We start from the raw sequence: 22,078 nt of genomic DNA on the forward strand, positions 1-22,078 counted from the left end.
ATGGCCCTTGTGGTCTCTTCCAACTCTATGATTCTATGATTCTATGGTTTTCCTGCTCATTACTTATGTGTGTTTGGCACTGTATTTACAGGCATTCTAATACAGTACACAATCAAACAAAGAGCAAGTCTTTGCTTCCTATAACTTTGCTTCTTCCATCCTAATAGCACAAAATATTCAAATATGCAGGATATCAGACAGGCCAGATTTCAGATTTACAGGACAAATGTTCCCCATTATATAGGAAATTAAAAGAATTGCATAGGCATAGCCAAACAGCTATCAACATTAAATAGAATTTTCCTGTCTGTCAATTTCGCTGCTCTACCACTTTCTCCCAGTGACCTGTGTGTGAACTGTATATACTGGTAGGTCTGTTTTCTTAAGGCAATGTCTCCAATGCAGAGCAGTTACAAGTGAATCATTTTCATTTTGCTTCCTTTTACTAAAATATATATTTTTAAAATCCCATTCATTTTTATTATTAAAACAAATGGAGGAATCAAGCCTCATTAGTTTATTTTTTAAAAAAGCATGAATGTACACCCCTTAGCATGCGGGTTAACAAAAAGAACAGATTTTTGAAAGCAGGCTACTATTCACAGTAGTTTAATATGTTATTTAAGATGTACAGGGACCCATATGAATTTCGCCTTCCTTGGGCTATAGTTTTTGCATAGTAATAGGAGAAAACCTTTCCCTCCAGAATCTGTGTGAAGGGCACCCATTGTCAGCATTCATCATGGGAGGGAGGAATTGTGTGTAAACATCCCTAAGTTACGGTAGTGTCTGAGCTCTACCAGCATGGCAAGTATAAAATGTTGACTTCTATAGATAGCACTTTTACCCCCTTAAAGAAATAGGTCAGGTCAGCAGCAGCAGCCCTTGAGTTAAATGACATAATTGATAGCCTTGCCGAGTGACTGATTCACTTGTCTGAAAAGAAGGGGTTTCAAATCAATACTGCTCAGAAGCTTCCCGATTCCTTCTATTTTAGCATCCACACCTTCTAAACTGGAACTTGCAAATATTCCTGTTCTCAAGGCAAGTTGGTTGGTTGTAATAACATAGCAGCCAACACATCAGTGTACCATCACTTTATTTGATTTTTATTTATTTTTTTTTACTCTCGAAGTAGCTCAGTACAATACTAGTGACTTGGTGGAGTCAGTGCAGTTCTACTGTCACTAAAAAGTTACAAGATGCTATCGGCATGCCTTATACAAAAACTGCATGCAACCAACACAGTGCTTTATACAAAAAAAAGGACAATCTTGTTTTTTTTCCTTTATTCATGAGAGTTATGCACAGTTAGTTGTTGTTTCCCCCAAACGACTACTAGTTTCAATCCACAACAGAACCTGAGGAGCTTAAATATCAAGTAACACTGTCTCTGTAGGCAAATCAAACCAAATGGCACTGTTATCCACAAATAAATCTTGAGTTACTCAACAATATTACAGAATGGTAGAAAAATAAAACATTTTCACATATGCACTTGAAACACACTATAAAGTCCAAATTTGCAAAACATTTAGCACATAAATCACACTCCCCCCCCTTCCTTCATATTTGTTTGAAATGGTGATGCTGATTTAAAAAAAAAAAATTACACCCCGGACATTATATTTCTTAACAGATACAGTCTGAGAAGCTAAATGGTCACTGGTGATTAAAAACATACAGGCAGCATTCCTATGAACCGGCTATGCCTGTGTACCAATCCCAAAGGAAACCACTTAAATGTGAAACCCCACAGTTTCTGGATTATGGTGAGGAAGTTAAATCTGAATATAACAAAGGTAAGAGCAATGAAATACTTCCAGCCAAGCCACTGTGCTGCAGGTTTATGGCATTTTTGTGTCTTCCACACACCTTTTGTTTGGACAGCTAAATTGTGCTCTTTATTTATGCATGGGAAACTCACCTCCCCCCCCCCCAATGCTTTTACACATGAGGCAGCATGCTCTGGAGAATTGAGCAACTCTGTTTTCCAGTTTTATTGCTGCCTAACTGAACATTCCTGGGCAATTGAACTTCACTTCGGCTTCCTATCTCTACAGTAGACAAGATGATGCCATCTGGCTTAAAGGGACACGGATGTGTAACCTGTTTTGTGAACGCAAAGGGAGTCATATTGCTACAACTCTTTTCCATATCTCCGAGGCTAAGGCAAACAAATGAGGTTTCATATACTTTGCTCACTGAGGAGTAAAAATGCCTGGATGCCAAGATACTGGAAAGCAAAATGTAGTCTGAGGAGGGGAGGCTATTGCTCTGCTATAAAGCTCCACTCAAGGCACTAATCTGAGAACAGACAATGTCTGAATTCAATTGCTTTTATTGGAAAACATGCAGTCCATGCAGTTCCTTCAGTGTCTGAAGTGCTTTACAATGATAACCTCTCTTTGTCCTTACCACAAGCCTGTGGGGTGGAATAGTAGGAGAAGGGAGGTTTCAGGCCACCCAGTGACTGGAGAGGGATTTGAATTCGGGTCTCATTCAGATTCAACAGTCTGCACATCGCACTATGGTCAGGCAGGGCAAAACACACTTCTCTATTTCCATTGGCATGGCTAACTATAATGCCAAGCTAAATATGACTAGGATGTAATAAATCTCCTATGGAATCCTGCAGAATCTCAAAAGGGTAACAACATTCACTCCACACACACACATACAAAACAACCCACAGTTTTAATTAGTGCAGGTACACATGTGATGTGGGGACGTAAAAAGCCTTCTTCTCTCCACCATTTTTGTGGGTTTTCTGGAAAATTTTGAATTTTTGCATTAGAATTTTTTTCATCCTCTACAGCAGGGGTGGCCAACTCTGAAGAGACTGCAATCTACTCACAGAGTTAAAAACTGCCCCCCCACTTTTGGGGGGTTCGGGTCAAAGTTGTTAAGCTTTTTTAGGGAGGAGGAAAGCCCTGTTTTGGGGGGGGGGGTGAAGAGATAAAATGTTGAGCATTTTTTAGGGGAGCCAAAGAGCCAAAGTTGTTGAGCTTCTTTGGGGGGAGCCAGTGATCTACTAGTGATCTACCAGACATCCACTGATCTACTGATAGATCATGATCTACCTGTTGGACATGCCTTCTCTAGAGCAAGGGTCGGAAACCTCTGGCCATGGGCTTAAGGCCTACAAGCCCTTTGGCCTGCAAGACCATTTCAGCCAAACCACCCCCACCTGCCCTATACCTGATGTCATATAGGAAGCCAGGTGTGGGGCAGGGAAAAAACTTGGCTCAACCAAAATCCAAAAGGGTGTTTTCAGGCACTACCGATCAGTCTATCTGCCATGTCTGCAAAGCGCATTTCACTGCTGATGCCAGGTGATTGACAGGTACGTGGCTCCACCCACCTGCCAAACCTGGCCCGTGAGGTACAGAGGAGATAATTATCAGGCCCATTGTGCTAAAAACGTTCTTAACCCCTACCCTAAAGAATTATCTAATTTAGCATGCTTTTGCATTTGGTAAATAAAGCTTAAAAGTTCAAATCTGCTCAGTCTGTTGAATATTAATCTGTAGTTGACATTCATCTAAATGAACTTATGAAACAGTGCTCTTTTTTACCATGGAAAAATAAAGAGACTGCTCATCACCCAAGAACAAACCCCCACCATTAAGGGGGTATGTCAGCACCAACATTAAACCACAGGTAAGACTGAACAGGTTGCCTGTTCAACCAGGATGCTTAACTGGCTACAAATCTTCCAGGCAATTTTAAGAAAATTGTGCTTCCTTACAAGAGCACTGCTCCTTAGCTAGTCCTCAAAATCTAGTGAAACAATAGTCTCCCCACCTGAAAGAAATAATGCAGGTTAATCTAAGGGCCAACCTTCACGTGACAGGTGTTGTTTTTTTCCTGTCAAGCTGTGCAGCGTTCCCTAATCTAGATTTCTTTTGCGCTTTGTGGACAATATTCAAAGAGTTAAAATAAATCTGTGGGCAATATTCAAAGAGTTAAAATAAATCTGTGAAATTAACTACCTTTGATGTTGTGGTGTTCCTGCCGTAGCAAAGAGCGAGGCTTTTCCATATTCATGGAATAAATCCAAATGCTCGTTTCATCTACCAGTTGAAAACCAAGCACAATCTGCAAACACTGAGGCTCTCACCCTGTACTTTCTGTCTGGCTTTGCATTCCAACTAATTACATTTTAAATGCAAAAAAGGCACATGAGTTTCAGACTGTTGAACTTTCTCAAGTAATCACCAGTTCATCCTCAGTACTTGAATTTCTCATAAATGTATAAATTTGTTTCTCATATTCTCCAAGCGGCATGGAAGCATGGCAAGTGTTCCACGCGGCTCTGTGGGACACTTCTATATAAGCCACAATTGTCCACTTCTCCCTTTCAGAATATTTACCCCTCTTGACTTCTAAGGGTTGCCTCGAGTATTTTCTATTTTGGAAACGATGCACAACAGAAAAGGTGCTTCTGAAAGACAGTCTTGCAAAATCAAGAGTTTCAGCCAGAGGTATATATCTACCCCAAAAACTTTCCCTGAAGAAGAGTTTGGATTTGGATTTGATATCCCACTTTATCAGTACTCTAAGGAGTCTCAAAGCGAAATTCTCAAAGGGAAATTCTCCTTTCCCTTCCTCCCCCACAACAAACACTCTGTGAGGTGAGTGAGGCTGAGAGACTTCAGAGAAGTGTGACTAGCCCAGCAGCTGCATGTGGAGGATCAGGGAAGTGAACCCTGTTCACCAGATTACGAGACTACCACTCTTAACCACTACACCACACTGGTTTGGGAACTGTCGTTTGGTTAGCTGAGAAGTTGCAGTTGGAGATCCCAACTCCGCTTCACAAAACTGAAGTTCTCAGGGTTCCCTTGAGGGAGGCAATGATGATTCAGTGAGCATAGACCTTCCTCATGCATTCAAGAAGGGAGGTAGACATCAAGGGGGTGAAGGGCAGGCATGCTCTAGTCTCACCCCAAATGTCCCCTTATGGGCTGGGTACACCTGCTGCCTTGCCCACAACATTCCTATGCTGAGCAGGAATGACTGGAGGGTGCTGCTCAGCTGAGCATCCTTAGAAGCTGTTTGAAGCTGGGAATGTTGATAATGCAGGGAGGTGTCTCCAGCCAAATGCACAATAGACCGCCCTTTCAGATTTTCCTATTCAATGCAGGAATGTTGGGCTGGGGAAGGCAGGGAAGGCACAAAGTGGGTAAACACACGATTGTCCTCTCCTCCAACACACTTCATGCTTACCCGCACATGGTCTTCTGAACGCACAGACAGAGCTTAAGTCTGTGGTGCAGTTAAGTCCTCAAAAACCAGGAAAATAAAAATGCTCCTTTCCTCATGTGGCCAGTCTTGCAAGCACGGATAGTCTTGCAAGCATTGGCGCAAGGTGGAGTCCAACACTGCCTGCAGAATCATAGGTTCCCTACCTATGATTCTGCAGGCAGTGATGGACTCCAGCTTGTCCCAATGAACATAACCAAGGTGTAGGGATGATGGGGCTAGGAGTCCAGCAACATCTGCAGGGCCACAGATCCCCCCCCTTGCTCTAAAGGATGTTTTGGGGTGAATAGAAAGAGGAGGTCTCCATTGCATACCTTTAGGTAGAGGTTAGGGAAGAAGAAGAAGAAGAAGAAGAAGCAGCAGCAGCAGAAGCAGCAGCAGCAGCATTCATCAAGGCTGATGTCAAGCTTCAGCAACATTGGCCATGTACTGAGCCTCACAGCCCAGCAGAGGCCCCACAGCCTCCAGATCTTGCCACTTCCTTTCACCGCAGTAGCTTCCTGTTTGCCTGCTCTGTGCAGTGGAGACTGCCCCACCAGGATCACTCTACATTCAGCCAGCTCCCATCTGCTTACATCATTACCTGCAGCATATCTAGGGGGTAGCACTGGCTGCCTCCGCCTCCTTAGTCTGTGTTGCCTTACTTGGAAGAACTCCGCAAGGGAAATGGGGCAAAACCTGGAACTAGCTGGCTCTCCCTCTGCCTATCATTGGCTGTGGCGCTATCCGCTGTTTGCTCTAGTGCCACCTACTGTTGGCCTCCCTACTGTCCACCCTACCAGTCCCCAGTGGGCACCAACCTCCACTGCCTCTGAGTGAATAAGCAGCAACAGCAGATTAGGGGGAAGGAGCAGTTGCTGCTGCTTCCTGCTGGTCAGCAGCATTCACTGGGAAAAGGCAAGCAAATGCTGGGTGACTGCAACTGACGGTAAGCTCATGTTAGGCATGGCAACCAGATAGCTCAGTCGGTAGAGAGTGAGATTCTTAATTTCAGGGTTGTGGGTTTGAGCCCCACATTAGGCCAAAATATACCTGCATTGCATTGCAGGGGACAGGATGACCCTCTTGGTTCCTTCCAGTTCTCCAATTCTATGACCTTTCAAAGCAGTAATAACAGAAAGGATTAATAACTAACATGAGATATAGGTACTTTACACATCATTTGATACCCCAGAAGAACCATTTGTGGTTGAGGTACCAGAGCCCCACATTGGTTGCATCTCTCCACAGCTGCCCATTTCACTTTGTGGCCTTGAGGGAGTCTCTGTCCTTCAACCCAAATAACCTTGAAAGACAGTTGGGGAGAGAAGCGAGGTCAGGATCATAAAGCACTCCGTTATGTCAGAAAGAACTGCAGGAGGAATAAATAATCAAAATAAAATATTGGGCATCTGATTGCCTGGGCATCTAATAAAGTATCACTGGCACCTGGATCCTGAAATTGTTTTATGACAGAGATAACGTTACATGGGAGAACATGAAGTCTTAATTCTGACCTTCTTTGTAGCATCTCCCAGTAGGATCTTAGGATCTGCTCAGAAGGGATGTTGATTTGTTTTTTTAATGACCTCCCTGGCTTCAGAAGCTTTTTCTGAAACTCAGTGGGATTTCAGAAACCAACTTCTAATATGGCACAGGTGAGAGGGGCTATTGAAAAAAGAAGGTTAAAAAAGCCCTCCTGTGTATGCAGATATTTCTAGACAAGTGTGGCATATTGTATTTCCAGAGACCTGTATCTTGACCTTCAGAATAGGCCATGCCATCAAGATGCAGTTGATCCTCTGGGGTTGTAGCTCTTCAGGACAGCAGCCCCAACTGAGAGACCATCAAGTTCAGCATGAGGCTGCTGGACATGATGATTTCCCAGGATGTACCTACACAGATGGTGGCATTGGTCTTGATAGCTTAAATTTGATAGGGGGACCCAGATTCCTCTTTGTCACCCAAAACAGATGATTGGTGCTTTTAGAGGATGGCAAGCTTGGTGTTGGCTTCAACAATCCTGCAAGTATCCATGCAGGTCTTGTGACTCATGAAGGACTTGGTCTAAAAGAGGATCCACAAAGGGAAACCTGCTTCCACATGAGAGTCTCTCTTGCTAGATCGGGGCTCTAATGTATAAATAGAGATCCACTGTGATTTAATACTAGGGTGCTGTACGCAAACACACAAAGATTTTGCAGGATTTTTTGGGGGGAGGATTAGCAGATTATAAGAACGTTACACCCCAACATCCATTGACTAATTGTACGGAGCACAACAATGAACAGAAAACAGAAGTACGTGAAAGATAGCTGAATGTAAAAATGTAGCAAAAGAAAGTCATTCCAAAGAGTAAAAAATCCATTCCACCATTGTACCCTTAATTCAATTGCTGTGCCCAGCAAGGCATGCCTTAGCTCAGTTTGGTTTAAGGGAATTGTTTAATGTTACATGCTTCTTGGTGATGCAGGGAAAGGTTTTCCATGTTTCCTGACACTCTCACCGAACCTTAATCTAAACAGCTAATCACAAGAGGTTAATTAATTAAAAAGAAGACTGCCACTTATTTACCACGCTTCTAAATTTTCTTGGCTTTTTACATTTTATTCAGATTGCTTGTTAAGCTAGAGCTTGACATGCATACATGTCAACATTTGAACAGAAGCCTTGCACGATTCTAATTTATAGTTTCTTATAAAACAAGATGAGAGAGGTTGCAGTGGAAGCCTATGTATATTTACTTAGCAGTAAGCTTCATTGGGTCCAAGGGAGCTTACTCCCAAGTAATTGAGCTCGGCACCACAGCCTTAATGATGCATCTCATTATCCCTTCACTCAACAATGCCCAATTCAGAGTTTAAGTGTAGAATCAAGGAGCATTGTGAACACACTAGATAGCTCTTTGCTTGCCATTGCCTTCCTTGAGAAATAAGTTAAATAAACAGATTTTGCAGGTTCAGTAGATTTTGCATTTATGAATTTAAGCTGATTTGTAAGTCTGCCATTATTCAGAGCAATTCCCTTTCTGCTCATCCTCAGCCTTTGGAAATTAATAAGCAAGATGTAAATAGTTTATTTTTACCTCTCCTGTAAACCACAGTCTTTTTGGAAGGATTTGTTCAAGCCATTTATGAGATTACATATCCTCTTTATTTTATACAGAAAGAATTTTGTAATAATTCAAAGCACTGCTTGCTGCAGCAGAACATTTTTTCCAGATACATTTTGGTAGATTAAATGAAGCAAATAAGGCTTTATTTTCCATCCAAACTGTTTTGTGTTTTGAATCTATCGGGGACTGGGATTCCTGCATCAGTTGGCAGCTTTCATGATACATTGTTTCTGGCCTATTTCAGGTCATCTTCCCCACTACCTTTCTCTTAGCCATAACACTCCTTTCTAGTGCACGGTTATCGCAGCCTGTTTTTGAATGCTTGAAAAGAGCTGTAGAGAACAGTATTTCCCTACAAACCCAAGTAAGCTGGAAATGGAGAATTCAGTAAGATTGTGTTGGGCAAGGGGTAGAGCACGCAGAAGATTCTGGGTTCAATCCCCAGCATTTCCAAGTAGGATTGGATCCTGCCTGACATCCTAGAGAGCCACAGCTGAGCAGCGTTGACAATACTGAGCTTGAGCTTGGCCAAACTCTGCTTCCTAAGTTCCTAAATCCAAATGTTATGTCCACATGTGGAAATCTTTGGGGTGGTGATGAAGCCATCTCAGATCACTGTCAGGCATTGGGAAAAGGTAGGGAAGGACATCATTCAACCAAGCCTTTCTGAATCTGACGTAAATCTTTTATACATTTTAGATGAGGCACTCCTCTCTCCGCCCCCCCCACCTGTGAAAATTAATGACAGTTTCTTTTTCCTAAGAAGAAGAAAGGAGCATTAAATGCCAGAAAAACTGCTATTGTCATGCAAAGTGCTGTATGTTAAAAAGGGAGAAATCCAAATTAGGGCTAAAAATAAATCAAATGCAATTCTTCATGTTGACAAAAACACAGGTACTGCCAACTAGATAGGTTAAATTATTGGAGAATTTGCACCAACCGCAAAACTTAACAGTGTTCTGATGTGCCCATTAGATGTGTACTAAACTGCTGAGAAGGAGTTGCAAGTTCTGTGTAACCTTGGGGCTGATGGTACTGTACATCTACTATGTTTATAGATTTGTTAACCTTTCAGGGAACATGACAGCACTAATCTTACAATCTAATCTCTCTCTCTCTCTGTCAGACTTCTAATTATTATTGAGGCAGGGCATCACATTTTCAGTAATCACCTCCTCTATGTACAGAAGAACCCTCCCTATATGGTAACAGGGAAGATCTATTCAAAGAAGGTTCAAGCCCATGGTCAAACCATCTCAGAAGCCTGCATGAGATAAGCCCAGCCTGTGCCAAGCTTGCTGTCACATCCAACATCACACAAAGGAGCTAGGCTTCCAGTGCATTTGGGGCTGTACAGTTTCCCCCATGTTTCCCAACACATGCCGAAAACTTGAACCCTGCATATGGTGATGGGTCAACGCTACCAGATTGTCCTAGTTTGGAAGCCACGATGCCCAGCAGTTTCCCACGAACGTGCCGTGACCAGATGGTCCTCTGCACAAGCCCAGATTCGAGAGTGGGGGGGGGACACACGATTGGCTCCGCTAGACCAACTTGCTAGAATCGCAAAGAAATAATTGCCAACAGACCATTACTAACCCGCGGCCTTTCTTGCATTGTGCTTTCGGCAGTGCTTAAGAGAGCGGTCCAGGAACACGTGTCTACATCCAGAACTCCTGTGATGAGGAAGCTTATCGGGACATGCAGGAAGGGAGGAGGAGGAGGAGGACCTGAAGTCAATACCAAACAACAAATTCAAGTCATCTAATATGTTCTAACCTTACTTAATTATTAAACAAAATTCAACTTTAATAAAATAAGCACCAGGCTTACTTCTCATCGATCAGCTGTGTAGAACGCCGTCAGCCTCCTTGGTATCTCTGCAAATCAAAGGGCTTTTTTGTCGTTGATGTTTTCAATAAAAAGACCTACATTCAGGGAGGGCGTCTGCAATATCCCTGACAGGGGCTGGTCCCCTACAGACACTGCCCTTTCCAGAACCACAGCAAGGCAGAAACAGGCAAGGGAACTGAAAGCTGGAGAATAGACTAGAGCCTTAAAGAAATATTCACCTTCCATGGGCATTCCTCATACTCTTAAGTCAAGGAGACACTTTTTCTGAGGGTTTGCACTGCATTTGTTGTGTGTACCAGACTATCAGATACATTATTCTTTCAGAATTAAAAGGGTAAGAACGGAAACCTCCCATACAGTTTTCCATTTAATTTTTTTAAGAAGTTGACACTTACTTTCCCCACGTTTTTCCTAGCTTCACACGGCATGTTTTTCAAACAAAACGAAACAAAAGAAATTGTCCGCTTGTTAAGTTTTCTTGAAAATGCACGAAATTAGATTCTTACATGGGTTAAAAATGAAGAGTGGGGATAAGGGAAAGGGGGGGTGAGAGTGCTTGCTTGCAAAAGGAAAATTAAACTGTTATTCACAAGCTTGTGTCTCCATTCTGTTTACACTCGGATAAAATGCTGAGAGTCATATCCTCACTTTTTGACTGCACGTTGAGCTCGCTCCTTCTTGAAGCTTTCCTGGTTGCTCTCGACAGCCGTCTTCGGAACGTGTCTCCAGCCAAGAAATACAGAATAGGATCCACGCAGCTGTTGAGGCTGGCCAGCCCCCGAGTCACTTGGTAAGTGGCATAAACCCTGTCGTTAAAGGCACACATTTCTGGAGTCTGGAAATCCAACCTGGCTCTTAGATTCAAGTTTTTCATCACGTGAAAGGGGAGATAAGACACAGCAAATACCGCCAACACTATAATAACCAGGTAAATCGATTTCCTCCTGAGCGGGGAATTGTCTAAATCTTTGTAAATCAGTGCTTTCACGATTAATCCGTAGCAACCCAGGATCAGTATGAACGGGATGCAAAACAAGAAGACCGTGGTGCACATGCTGTAAATGAAGTAGCTTCGTAGGTAGTCGTCTACCGTCGTGTCGTAGCAAGCCATGGTTTTGACTTTCCTTTCCCCAGTTCCAGAGTAGAAGAAGATAGGGGAAATCCCAGTGACCACAACCCCCCAAACCAAGGTGCTGATGTAGACGGCATTCTTTTTTTTCAGCCGCCCCAGCGATTTCAAGGGGTAGACCACACCTGTGTACCTGTGCACGCTGATGCACGTGAGGAACAAGATGCTTCCATACAGGTTGACGTGGAAGATGAACCTCTGCAGCTTGCACATGAAGTTCCCAAAGATCCAATCGGTTTGATTGAAGTAATAGAAGATCAGTGCAGGAAGAGTCAGGACATACAAGAAGTCAGCCAGCGCCAGGTTGAACATGTAAACCGAGATGCCACTCCAAGGCCTCATGTGGAAGATAAACATCCAGATCGCAACGCTGTTGCCCAGGAATCCAGTGATGAAGACTATGATGTAGACAGCAGGCAGGTAATAGAACTGAAAACCAGTTTTGGTCAGCAAGCACTTGCTGGTGACATTGTTCGACGTCCATCCGCTGCTAGCCAGCGAGTGGTTTTCAGTCCCGTTCAGAACAGCGGTCAGGAGGACTTCGGTCATGGTTTCTCCAGCAAAGTCACATAGATGGATCTAGAGGCCTGGTATCAGCAAGCGTCTCTGGAGGAAAACAAAGAAAGTATCTAAGCTGCAGCACTAAGAACACCAAAAGGCAGGAAAAGATCCAGCCTCCACTTCATGAGTCTGTTCAGACAATCATATCTGGGCTTATTAAGCTGAGATATTTATAAGCCTTTTGCTCACACAAAAAGTACCACATCTCCTCCCTTTTCTCAAGGCACTGTTAAATCAGGAAGCTTCTAAACCACACTTTTCCTGTTCATCTGAACCGGGGAACTACAACTTTTGAACAAGCCCAGATATTAAACCAGAGAAGTCCACATGGTGCCCTCCATCAGCCTGGGGCTGATGGAAGTTGTAGTCCAAAACATCGACATTATATGGCTAACTCAACTTCAAGCCATGATTTAATATCCTGGCCAGTTCTGAAGCCACCAACCATAGTTTTGGTTCAGACAAAACAAGAAACTATGGTTAAGTAGAGACTTCCTGGTTTAATTGTGGCTTGTGGCGAAGGGAGGAGCCAAAAAGTGGAGGGCATGGGCAAAGGACTTGTGTATATCTTGACTCAAGAAAGCAAAATATGAATGTCCATCATGCAGTTTTCACTTACCACAGATCCATGCGAAGGGGATTAAACTGTAAACCTTCTGTGAGTTGACTCCTTTGGCGTGCTGACAGTTCTTGTGAATTTGCCCAAGTGTGTTAGCTAGTTGCTATTCCGATGGCTGTGCGAACAGGCCCTGGCATACCATAATTCCAGAACGGGGGGGGGGGGGGCAGAGCTGCTATGCTAGCTGTCCGGCAGGTGGCCTGCTGTTGTTTATTGCTGGCTGCCTCACCCTTTCCCCTCCCAGTAAGCACCAGTGACCCAAAAACGGCCTGGAAGCTGGTGTAGCAGTTCTACCCTACCCCAGCAAGTTCCCCGCTTCTGCCTTACTCACAAAACATTGTTGAGCTTCTTTCCTCAGCTTTCTCTGCTATTTCCCTTCCTCTCATTGACAGCCGCCTTATACTGAGTAAGAGCACTATGCCACCCAGCTCTCCATAGCTTCAGCAAAGAGCCTTTCCCAACCCTAGTTGAGGATGCTGAGGATTGAACCCGGATCCTTTGCATGCAAAGCATTTGTTCTAGCACTGAGCTACGGCCCTTTCACTCAATGCCACATTTTTATTTGTTTCTAAGACGTCTCACCTGCCCTTCACCATAAGGTGTCATAAGGAATATGCAATTTTAAAAACAAAAACAAATGCAACCACTGCAATTGCAAAACACATACGGCAGTTCCAAATTGAACAGAGCAGTATGAATTCAGCGCAAAGCAAAGCAAAATTTAGCAGAGGCATTATTTACTTGCTAGCTATCCAAGATAGCAGTATATCATGCTTCCCCCACCCCTCTGTCAAAGCAGCTTGCGTTTCCAACTAGTATCCCACACACCAGGTAGGAAGATGGAGAAGTGCTGAGGTTCACCTGCAAATTCAGCCAGCAAGAGCTATGGTGGTTTCAACCATCTCCAGGGAGATTTTCTTCCTCGGCTAGCTCTTCTTGCACTGTGGATACTTCACTTCCCAGTCTGGTTTGCCGTCAACAAAGAGCCAAAACCAGGAAGTGATAGCAAAGACCAAATGGGGGTCGGAACAGAAGTGACAGAATCAAGAGGTGGGGAAGAGAATATGTTCCAAATCTAGTCAAGCCAAACGAAGGGGAAGGCACAGATGTTGCAATCCTGACCCAACAGAAAATAGTTGGGAGGGGGGACAGCCTCTACTGAAGCTTATGAATCAGGACTGCACCACTGATACAGGCTGCTATTGGGTGTGTTTTTTTACTGCTGACTCTCCCGCCCCCCATAAAATGAATTAGACTGCAATCCTAATTCCACTTATCTGAGCGTAAGCATCATTGAATTTAATAGGACTTATTTGGGAGCAGGCATGGTTAGGATTGTGCTGTCAGTAGAATCACAAAATGAATGTGAGGCCAGTCAAACGAGGCACTTTCACAATTGCGGTTACCTTTGTTGGGGGGGTTCCTCTTCTATTTTTTATTATTTAATATTATTATTATTATTATTATTATTATTATTATTATTATTATTATTATTATTATTTATAACCCATATTTCCTGCAAGGAGCCCGGGGTGCCACAAATGGCCCCCGGTTTATCATCACAACAACCCCGTAAGTCAAGATGGTGACTGACCCAAATGAAGTTCATGGCTGAGTGGAATTTGAGCACTTTTTCTCCTAGGATCTAGTCCAGGACTCTAACCATTACAGGAGCTGCAGCTAAAATTAGTATGTGAGCAGTTTTCTGTGCCTACATTTTAAGTGGGGGAACCAAGAAACAATGTAAGGAAAGTATATGATGTTGAGTTGCCAAATCTTTAAAATATTTACAACAAAAATATTTTCCAAATAAAGCTTGATGGGGGTGGGGGAGGAACACCAAACATTTTGAGATATTTATTTATATAACACATAACATTAACACAGCACACTTTTTGTTGTTGTTTACTGAAATTAAGTCAAATAAACAGATCCTTAAATGATGTAGGGCACTAGAGAATTTCTGGATATTGGGTCATAGGGAAGGAGGGGAAATCCAAAAAACCTTCACACACAGTTTTCAGTTTCAATGTTTTCTAGATTTTCCCATCCAGTGAAATCCAGGGAATTCTCGGAATTTTGCAGAAGCTCCACATCACTGGAATTCAGAGATGGCAGGAAGGAAAAGAGGGAGAGGGGCCAGGAGACAAAAGGACGTAAAGGATAATGTAAGCTAGAGCAGTCTTCACCAAACTGCTGCCCTCTGGATGTTGCCAGACTACAACTCCCATTAGCTCCAGCCAACAAGTGCTGGCTGCGGATGATGGTAGTTGTAGTGTCTGGAGGGCACCAGGTTAGCAAAGGCTGAGCTAGAGAGAACGGAAGATCAGAAAGTAAATTTTACAGATTGAAAGCACGGCATCCTTTGAAACCCGCACATTTCCTAATTTTGCAATGCAGTTCTCCAACCAAACAGTACATACAAAAGTACATACATTAGGGAGGTCTGTGCATTAAAATGCACTTATTCTTGAAAACAGCATACAGAAATGCATTGCATTAGGGGAAGTTGCTTGCAGCAACTCAAAACTACACACAATATTGTGTTTATTAGGAGATGTCCGAACTAAAATGCTGGTTAATTTTTATGAGGATACACACACACACACACACACACACACACAACGAATTCACAGATTATTGTGGAAATGTGGAGAGCTGAATTTGAGGCTAGAAAAATTAGAAACCAAGAAGGCTGAAATGACCAGATTCATCTATCTCTACCTGTGGCCCTTCAGATATTGTTGGGTTCCAGGTTACGTCAACCCCAGATAGCAGATTCAAGAGTCAGTGATGGGAGCTGTGGTCCCACAACATCTGGAGAGGTGAGCCACAGGTTCCACATCCCCTGTTATAAGGGGACCATGAGAAGGCGACTGTGCTGGGTACCTAAGCCCAAGGTGCAGACCCTGTGAGTGAAGTTTCCTTGCACAATTCCTGTAGTCTTCCTGTAGGCTTTCGGCTGCTATGGAATGTCGTATTTGTATCTGCTGTGAGCCCATTTACAGCGCAGCAATGACAGAAAGGGGGCATGTGAACAATGCGGACTAGCCTCTTTCCCAGGACGCCTGCTGCCCTTTGCTTGCCTGCTCCACCAGCTCTTATTATTCCTGCGTGCCTAAAGGGCGGCAGACTCGCTTCCCTTTCTCACCACCCAAAACGCGCGCGAACGCGGAAGTCCGCGCCTGACTTCGTTCCCAGATCAGCGGGAGCAAGTGCAGAATGCTCCCAAAGGCCAGACACCCCTTGAGCATGCACAGAGCGCCTCTCCTTCCTCACTCCAGAACCAACACACCGTCCCCACGACCCTTTCCCCCACGCTCCTTGACTGCGCTCCCGTGCGCTCGTTTGGACAGCCCGGTCCAGCCATCGACATTTTGACTCCTGAGTCAAAAGCTGCTGGGAAATGGATGGGTGGGTTGGTGGGGGTCTTCTAGAACTAGGACGCCACCCCCTTAAAGAAAAAAAAACACCACCACCGTCTCCACAACCGATGTATTTTTTGCTCTTTTGGGAAAGCAGTCCCTAGTTGGCGCGTTCTTAATGAGGTTTGCCATTCTCCCTTCGCTTGCATTGTTCGGAAAGGAGAGCCTTTGGGGGAAATAGCCCCTTTTCCTGGGGGAAGACGAGGAAATTCCCGCACCCCCCCCCCCAACTTTGACATCTCGGGCACTTTTAAAAAGAAACCGCTCTCAGGAGAGGGCGCTGATCACGAGGGCAGTAAGAGAAACCCATATCTATGAATGTAGATAGTTTTTAAAAAGCGATCGGGATATATATATGGGGTGGAACTATTCCCAAGCAAAAAAGGCGACGGTCGCTCGCAGGCACGAAACTTTCCCAGGCGACCCTTACCTTCTCCGGGGAGATCTAGCTGGCCCCGCTGCGCCCTGGTGCCGCCTCCGCTTCCTTCTTCATGGCGCGGTCGCCTCCGGGCAGCCCCCCGAGCGAGGCGGGCAAAGGGGACGGAGCGGGCAGCGCGCAGCGTGTGCGCCCATCAGAGCGCGGTGGCGGCGTCCGGCGCTCCGCTTCGCGATCGCCGCCACATTCCCGCACACGCACAACCGGGGCAAAGTGCGCGCTGCTGGCTGGCGAGGGAGCCGAGGGAGCCGAGGAGGCGGGAGCACTGGCGGCAGCGGCGGCGGAGAAGCAGCCTCCCCGAGGAAGCGTCGCAGGCGGGAGAGGCTCCCCGGCTCCCGCCCCCCGAAGCCCTGCCCAGCGCCGCTCGCTTCCTCGCCGAAGCCGCGCGCTCCCAGGAGGGAGGGAAGCGAGAGGCGGAGCTGCGCCTTCCGCGCGCGCTTTCCTGCGCAGCTTGGTGGGTGCCCTTAACAGGCGAAGTGGTCTATGCGTGTGGCTGTCAAGGACTCCCACTCCCCCCTTTAAAGTGATGCTAAGGCTGCTGAGCCCCAGCCCTCTGGGCATGTGCGGAGTGCTCTGTTTTGGAGCCGATTGGGACCAAACGGCACGGGGCGCGGTCCGCGCTTTACAACGTGCTTTAAAAGTGGCCACTTCCGTTCGAAGATTGAACAAGAATGTGTTGCCCGTTTCGATCAAGTTCAATGTCTTGATTACAAGTTATTCCAATGACTAGCTTTGGTTGAAGAGTTGGAGGAAAGAAAGTGCCAAGTGGTGCTCGCCTCTCACCTGTTCGATGGGGTTGCCCTGTCCACTTCGCTGCATCCTGATATAATGACTGCTGCCAGGTGACAGTTGATGGAAGGAGGTCCCTGGCTTTTTTGCAGTATAGTACACACAGTGGCGTAGCGTGGGGGGTGCAGGGGGGCCGGCCGCACCGGGCGCAACATCTGGGGGTTAGGGTTAGGGGGCGCAAATCCACGGGTTAGGGGGCGCAAATTACTTGCCTTGCCCCGGGTGCTGACAACCCACGCTACGCCACTGAGTACACACACACACTGAGCAGAGCTAAAACTGTTGGAGAGGCTCTCCCTGACCTGGAACTGAGTTTCTCTCTTTAAACCCAAGCTATACTTTTTTCAGTGGTGAGGGCAGGGCACTCAGCACATGCTCAGATGGATTCTTTAGAAGTGCCTTGTTTGTTCCAGGAATGAGCCTGGATGTATAAAATAAATCCAGGGCCAAACCCTATTTGTAGCTCATAATGAAGAAACATAGCAGGACTCCTCCCATCTGGTACATTTCCCTTCCCTTTACGTAAAAAATAGGCTCCAGTTGTTCATGGTATCTTGCTACCTGATCATATGCCTGTTTCTAAGACAAGTTCTACAGAGCTGAATGGGAGCTCACTCCTATAAGAAGTGCCCAGAGGACTGTGGCTTGTCTGTGCAGTGCAATTATATCCAGTGTCATTTACTCCCAAGTAAATGTCGACAGGGTTGCAGCTGTGGCTGGAGGTTTCCTTGTGTAATTGTTGTTGCTATTGGACTTGTGTTTGATGTGTTGTTTTACAAAGAGTTGCAATTTAGTATTTCAGAACTGTAACATTTTTGGTTTGGTTAAACAGTTACAATGCAGACTAAATGTTTTTTATTATTGCTCCTGGATTCTTAGGGGATAGCTGAGGACAGTAGTACTTTGTTACCAGGCTTTACTTTGTTTGGAGGGACAGTTCAAAGTGCTGGTTAAAGCCCTAAATCATGGCCGGGGATCAGACCATTCAATGAAGCCAAACATTGAAAGACTCAGGCCACATCAAAGGAAGAATTCCATAGTGAGACTGTAGCAACACATCTTCCAAATGTTCCTATTTTCCAGGGACAGTCCCAGATTTACAGAAGCCATCCCAGATTCTGATTTGATCCTGGAATGTTTCCTTAAGACATCCCTATTTTCACTGGAGAAATGTTGGAGGGTATGGAGTTATGTGACCTCCAAGCCAAGGAGACAACCTTGAGAAGACATCTGAACGCATCTGAAGCTTTGTAAAAATAGTTTTATTGTGTTTTTCTATATATTGGAAGCTGCCCAGAGTGGCCGGGGCCACTCAGTCAGATGGGTGGGGTATAAATTATAAAATGATGGTGGAATAAGGCGTCCCTCTTTTCATCAGAGAAATGTTAGAAGGTATGTAGCAATGGCCACCAACTCAGATGGTTTTGAAAGAGAAATCCACAAATTCACAGAGGATAACACTATTAATGGTAGTAAGCTTCTGAATACCAGTTTGTTGGAAACTGCAGTAGGGGCAAGTGGTCAAGCATTTATGTCCCAGTGGTGAGATCAGGATGCTGGACTCATTATCGTAAAAATATATCTGAGTTCTCTTTTCCCCAGCTTCTGGCGACTCACCACCAGCACCACCAGACATTCCATTTTTGAAAGGCTTCTCAAACTAAAAGGAGAAAGAAAAATCCAATTATAAAAAATGATTGATGTATGAAGCTGCCTTATATTGAACGAGGCCACTGCGTTCCGCAGCCTGATGTTGTCAGCTCTGACAGACAGCTGCTTTCTTAAGATGTCAAGCATCGCGGTCGTTCCAAGCTCTGCTCTCTAAATTCCTTTTAACCGGAGATGCCAGGCTTTGAATTGGGAGGCCTTCTGCATGCAAGACACATCCCCTGCCACTGAGCAATTGTAGCTCTGCTTCTGTAAGCTGCTGAAAGCAAGGCTGTTTGTCTGCCATGCTATTTGTATGCTACGCCATGGGAGCGGGTGTGAGACAATGGGAAGCCCGAGGAAGCCTTTCGTTTGAATCTTGGCCTGGCTCGTCAATTCACATGGTGGACTTCAGCAAGCCACACACTGCCTCTCTCTCAGCCTCAGATGCCCCCCTCTGCACCCCCAGCAAGGGATGCTGTTAAGAATTACTGAGATAATGGATGTTTTTATTTGTTTTTATTTACTGCATCTATACCCTACCCTTTTTCTCCAAGGAGCTCAAGGTGGGCATACAGTTCTCCTCCTCTGTCCCCACATTCAATCCCAGCAACAACACTGTGAGGTAGATTAGCCTGAGAAGGAGAGATTGGCTCAACAACATGCCACACTGATTCTCCTTATCTGGCGCTCAGACATTTTTTCCTATTTCTGTTCTGAAACCTGCCCTTTAAGGTCTCCTCCAGATGACCCATTTCATAGAATCATAGAAGAGCTGGAAGGGACCACAAGTGTCATCTAGTCTAACCCTCTGGAATGCAGGGGGCAGAGCATTGCACAAAGCTTTCATGGAGTTTAAATTATGTCTGCTTTTTATTGAGCCGTCGTCCTGATTTGTTTCCATGGAGGTTATTTGACAATGAACATTCATTGTGATTTGCTCATGCATTGTTTCTTCATCTTCCTGTGAAGCCTTCATTCATTTCGTGCTTTTTAAATGCATTTCTCTGACATTTTCTGAACCACCTTTTTAAAGCAGATATGCTGCACCAGGGTGACAAAGCACTCGGATCTGCTTTAATTCCACAGACCCAAATCTCTCAGGATGCATCCAAATGCCACCCACAAAAGGGAAGCCGTTGGGGGGCAGGTGGTGCACCTTACTTTGTCAAAAGTTTTCTTCCTATGGCAAGATCTGTGGGGAACGAGCATCTTCTGCTTAGGATACAGCAGATCTCCAGCTCAGACAGCTAATTCCTGGCTCAGTCAAAGATACTCTTGCTTATCCCAGCTCAGCTGGTTGAGTCTGAGCCGAGGCCAGTGTAAATCCCCCAAAGGTGGGGCATCCTAAGAGTGTGATGGGAGCAGGACCAGAGAGCGAGAGGACTTAGGCTGGAACCAAAGCCCGTTCATCTCAGTCATATGACCTTGAAACGCAACACAGAGCCGTATTTTAAAGACTTGCTTTCTCTCTGGCAGGCTTTGCCAGATCAGCAGCAGCAACCATGCGGCTGAACAGGGGTTGAATCCAGTGCAATTTTATTCTGGCTTAATTTACAGTTGCTTGCTTGCTTTACACCAGCTTCTTCGCCATAGGATTGCTGCCTAGGTCTCCTGACTCCTAGGTCACATCCACACAAAGTACCGTACATACAAAGTACTCTTATATCACTTTACCTGTTACTTTAACAGCCAAATAAAACTGGGAACTGTTGTTTGTTGAGGGTGCTGGGAGGGGTCAGCTTCAGGGCCCAGAATTATTTGCGGGGTGGGGGAGAGCCATGACTGTCCCAGTGGCATAGATGTGCTTTGAATGTACAGTGTTTTTGAGAGATCCTAGTCCAACACTCTTATTACAATCCTCTATACCGAGTTAGGACGCGGTATGGACGGTATGGAATTAGGACACGGGTGGCACTGTGGGATAAACCATAGAGCCTAGGACTTGCCGATCAGAAGGTCAGTGGTTCGAATCCCCGTGGCGGGGTGAGTTCCCATTGCTCGGCCCCTGCTCCTGCCAACCTAGCAGTTCGAAAGCACGTCAAAGTACAAGTAGATAAATAGGTACCGCTCCAGCGGGAAGGTAAACGGCGTTTCCGTGCGCTGCTCTGGCTCGCCAGAAGCGGCTCAGTCATGCTGGCCACATGACCTGGAAGCTGTACGCCGGCTCCCTCGGCCATTAAAGCAAGATGAGTGCCGCAACCCCAGAGTCGGCCATGACTGGACCTAATGGTTAGGGGTCCCTTTACCTTTACCTATACCAAGTTCACATGTAGTTTTCTTCAAAGACTGTGCATACTTTACTGGCTTAAAATGCAGCTAAGTTGTTCTTTTTTTTCTTCAGTCCTAATCATAGCTGGTTTGTGGGGAAAAGCATTAAAACAGAATATTTCATTTTAAATGAATAAGAGGATAGATATGACTGATCACTAATGTTGCATGCCTGGATAGCTCAGTGGGTTAGCGCATGGTCTGATAATGCCAAGGCTGCAAGTTCGATCCCCATGTGGGACAGCTGCATTTTCCTGCACTGTGTGGGGTTGGACTAGATGATGCTCAGAGTCCCTTCCAACTCTACAAATCTATTATTTTGTAGACTAGCAGTGAGAGCACATTGGATGCAAAGCAAACCAGAGTATGTTCACAGCCTAAGATTGCAATCCAATTTACACTTACTACTAAGCACTGAAAGGAAGTCTAATTGGACTCAGCTGGACTCACTGCTAGGATCCACCTGCACAAGTGACTCACATTTCTCCCTGCTTTACTTGCTTACAATCCTAAGCATGTTTACTCAGAAGAAGGCCTCACTATGTTCAATGGGACTTGCTGCCAAGTAAGTGACAAACTTTTTTTTTTTTTGCAAGTTTTGGCAGTTGCTTGATTAGATTTTAATAAGCTGTGGGATATGTGTTGTGTACAAAAGCATCATCTCTGATCTCTTGAAGTACACACACAAATGACAACTTATTGCATTGCTTTGTGCTTAAAAGGTTCACATTTGAAGGGACCTTCAGAATCAGCTAATCCACAAACCAGTTAAGCTTAAGTGCTCTGCTTCAAATTAACCGATTTAATTTAAGATCAGGATCTCCTTACATGTTAAGTCCTAAGCACATCTAAGCTTCAAGCACATTAACACAGCAACATGGGTTCTGATTCCAGCCACTGCATTGAAAGTAAACCTGAGCAAGTGTGGGGAAGAGAGATTTGGAAGACCCAAGTTAACAAGAAATGTGGCTTTTGCTAAGGCGCT

At 45.0% G+C, this 22,078-nt stretch overlaps 1 protein-coding gene across 4 annotated transcripts; it reads right to left on the minus strand.

Annotated features, from left to right (window-relative positions):
* Positions 1-1,082: 1,082 nt before the first annotated feature.
* Positions 1,083-16,863, minus strand: P2RY1 (purinergic receptor P2Y1). 4 transcript variants are annotated; one of them, XM_082223504.1, is made up of 4 exons: positions 16,381-16,861; positions 10,865-11,951; positions 10,196-10,242; positions 9,973-10,092 (listed from the first exon to the last, which is right to left on the minus strand). In XM_082223504.1, the coding sequence occupies exons 2-3, from the start codon at positions 11,892-11,894 to the stop codon at positions 10,199-10,201; spliced, it is 1,074 nt and encodes a 357-aa protein (XP_082079630.1). In that variant the 5' UTR covers positions 11,895-11,951; positions 16,381-16,861; the 3' UTR covers positions 9,973-10,092; positions 10,196-10,198. The 4 variants fall into 4 exon arrangements, with proteins under 4 accessions (XP_082079627.1, XP_082079628.1, XP_082079629.1 ...); XM_082223501.1 differs by lacking the exon at positions 10,196-10,242 and having other exon boundaries at positions 1,083-10,092; positions 16,381-16,863; XM_082223502.1 differs by lacking the exons at positions 10,196-10,242; positions 16,381-16,861 and adding an exon at positions 13,387-13,653 and having other exon boundaries at positions 1,083-10,092.
* Between the last annotated feature and the right edge of the window lie 5,215 nt (positions 16,864-22,078).

This window comes from Podarcis vaucheri, assembly GCF_965113315.1.
Source record: "Podarcis vaucheri genome assembly, chromosome: 5".
Classification (NCBI taxonomy): Eukaryota; Metazoa; Chordata; class Lepidosauria; order Squamata; family Lacertidae; genus Podarcis; species Podarcis vaucheri.

Coding starts and splice junctions, on each gene's coding strand:
- P2RY1 (XM_082223501.1), bottom strand. CDS start 11,894: ATGACCGAAGTCCTCCTGACCGCTGTTCTGAACGGGACTGAAAACCAC. Junction 10,093..10,864: donor GCTCAACGTGCAGTCAAAAA/GTGAGGATATGA, acceptor TATTGACTTCAG/GTCCTCCTCCTCCTCCTCCC.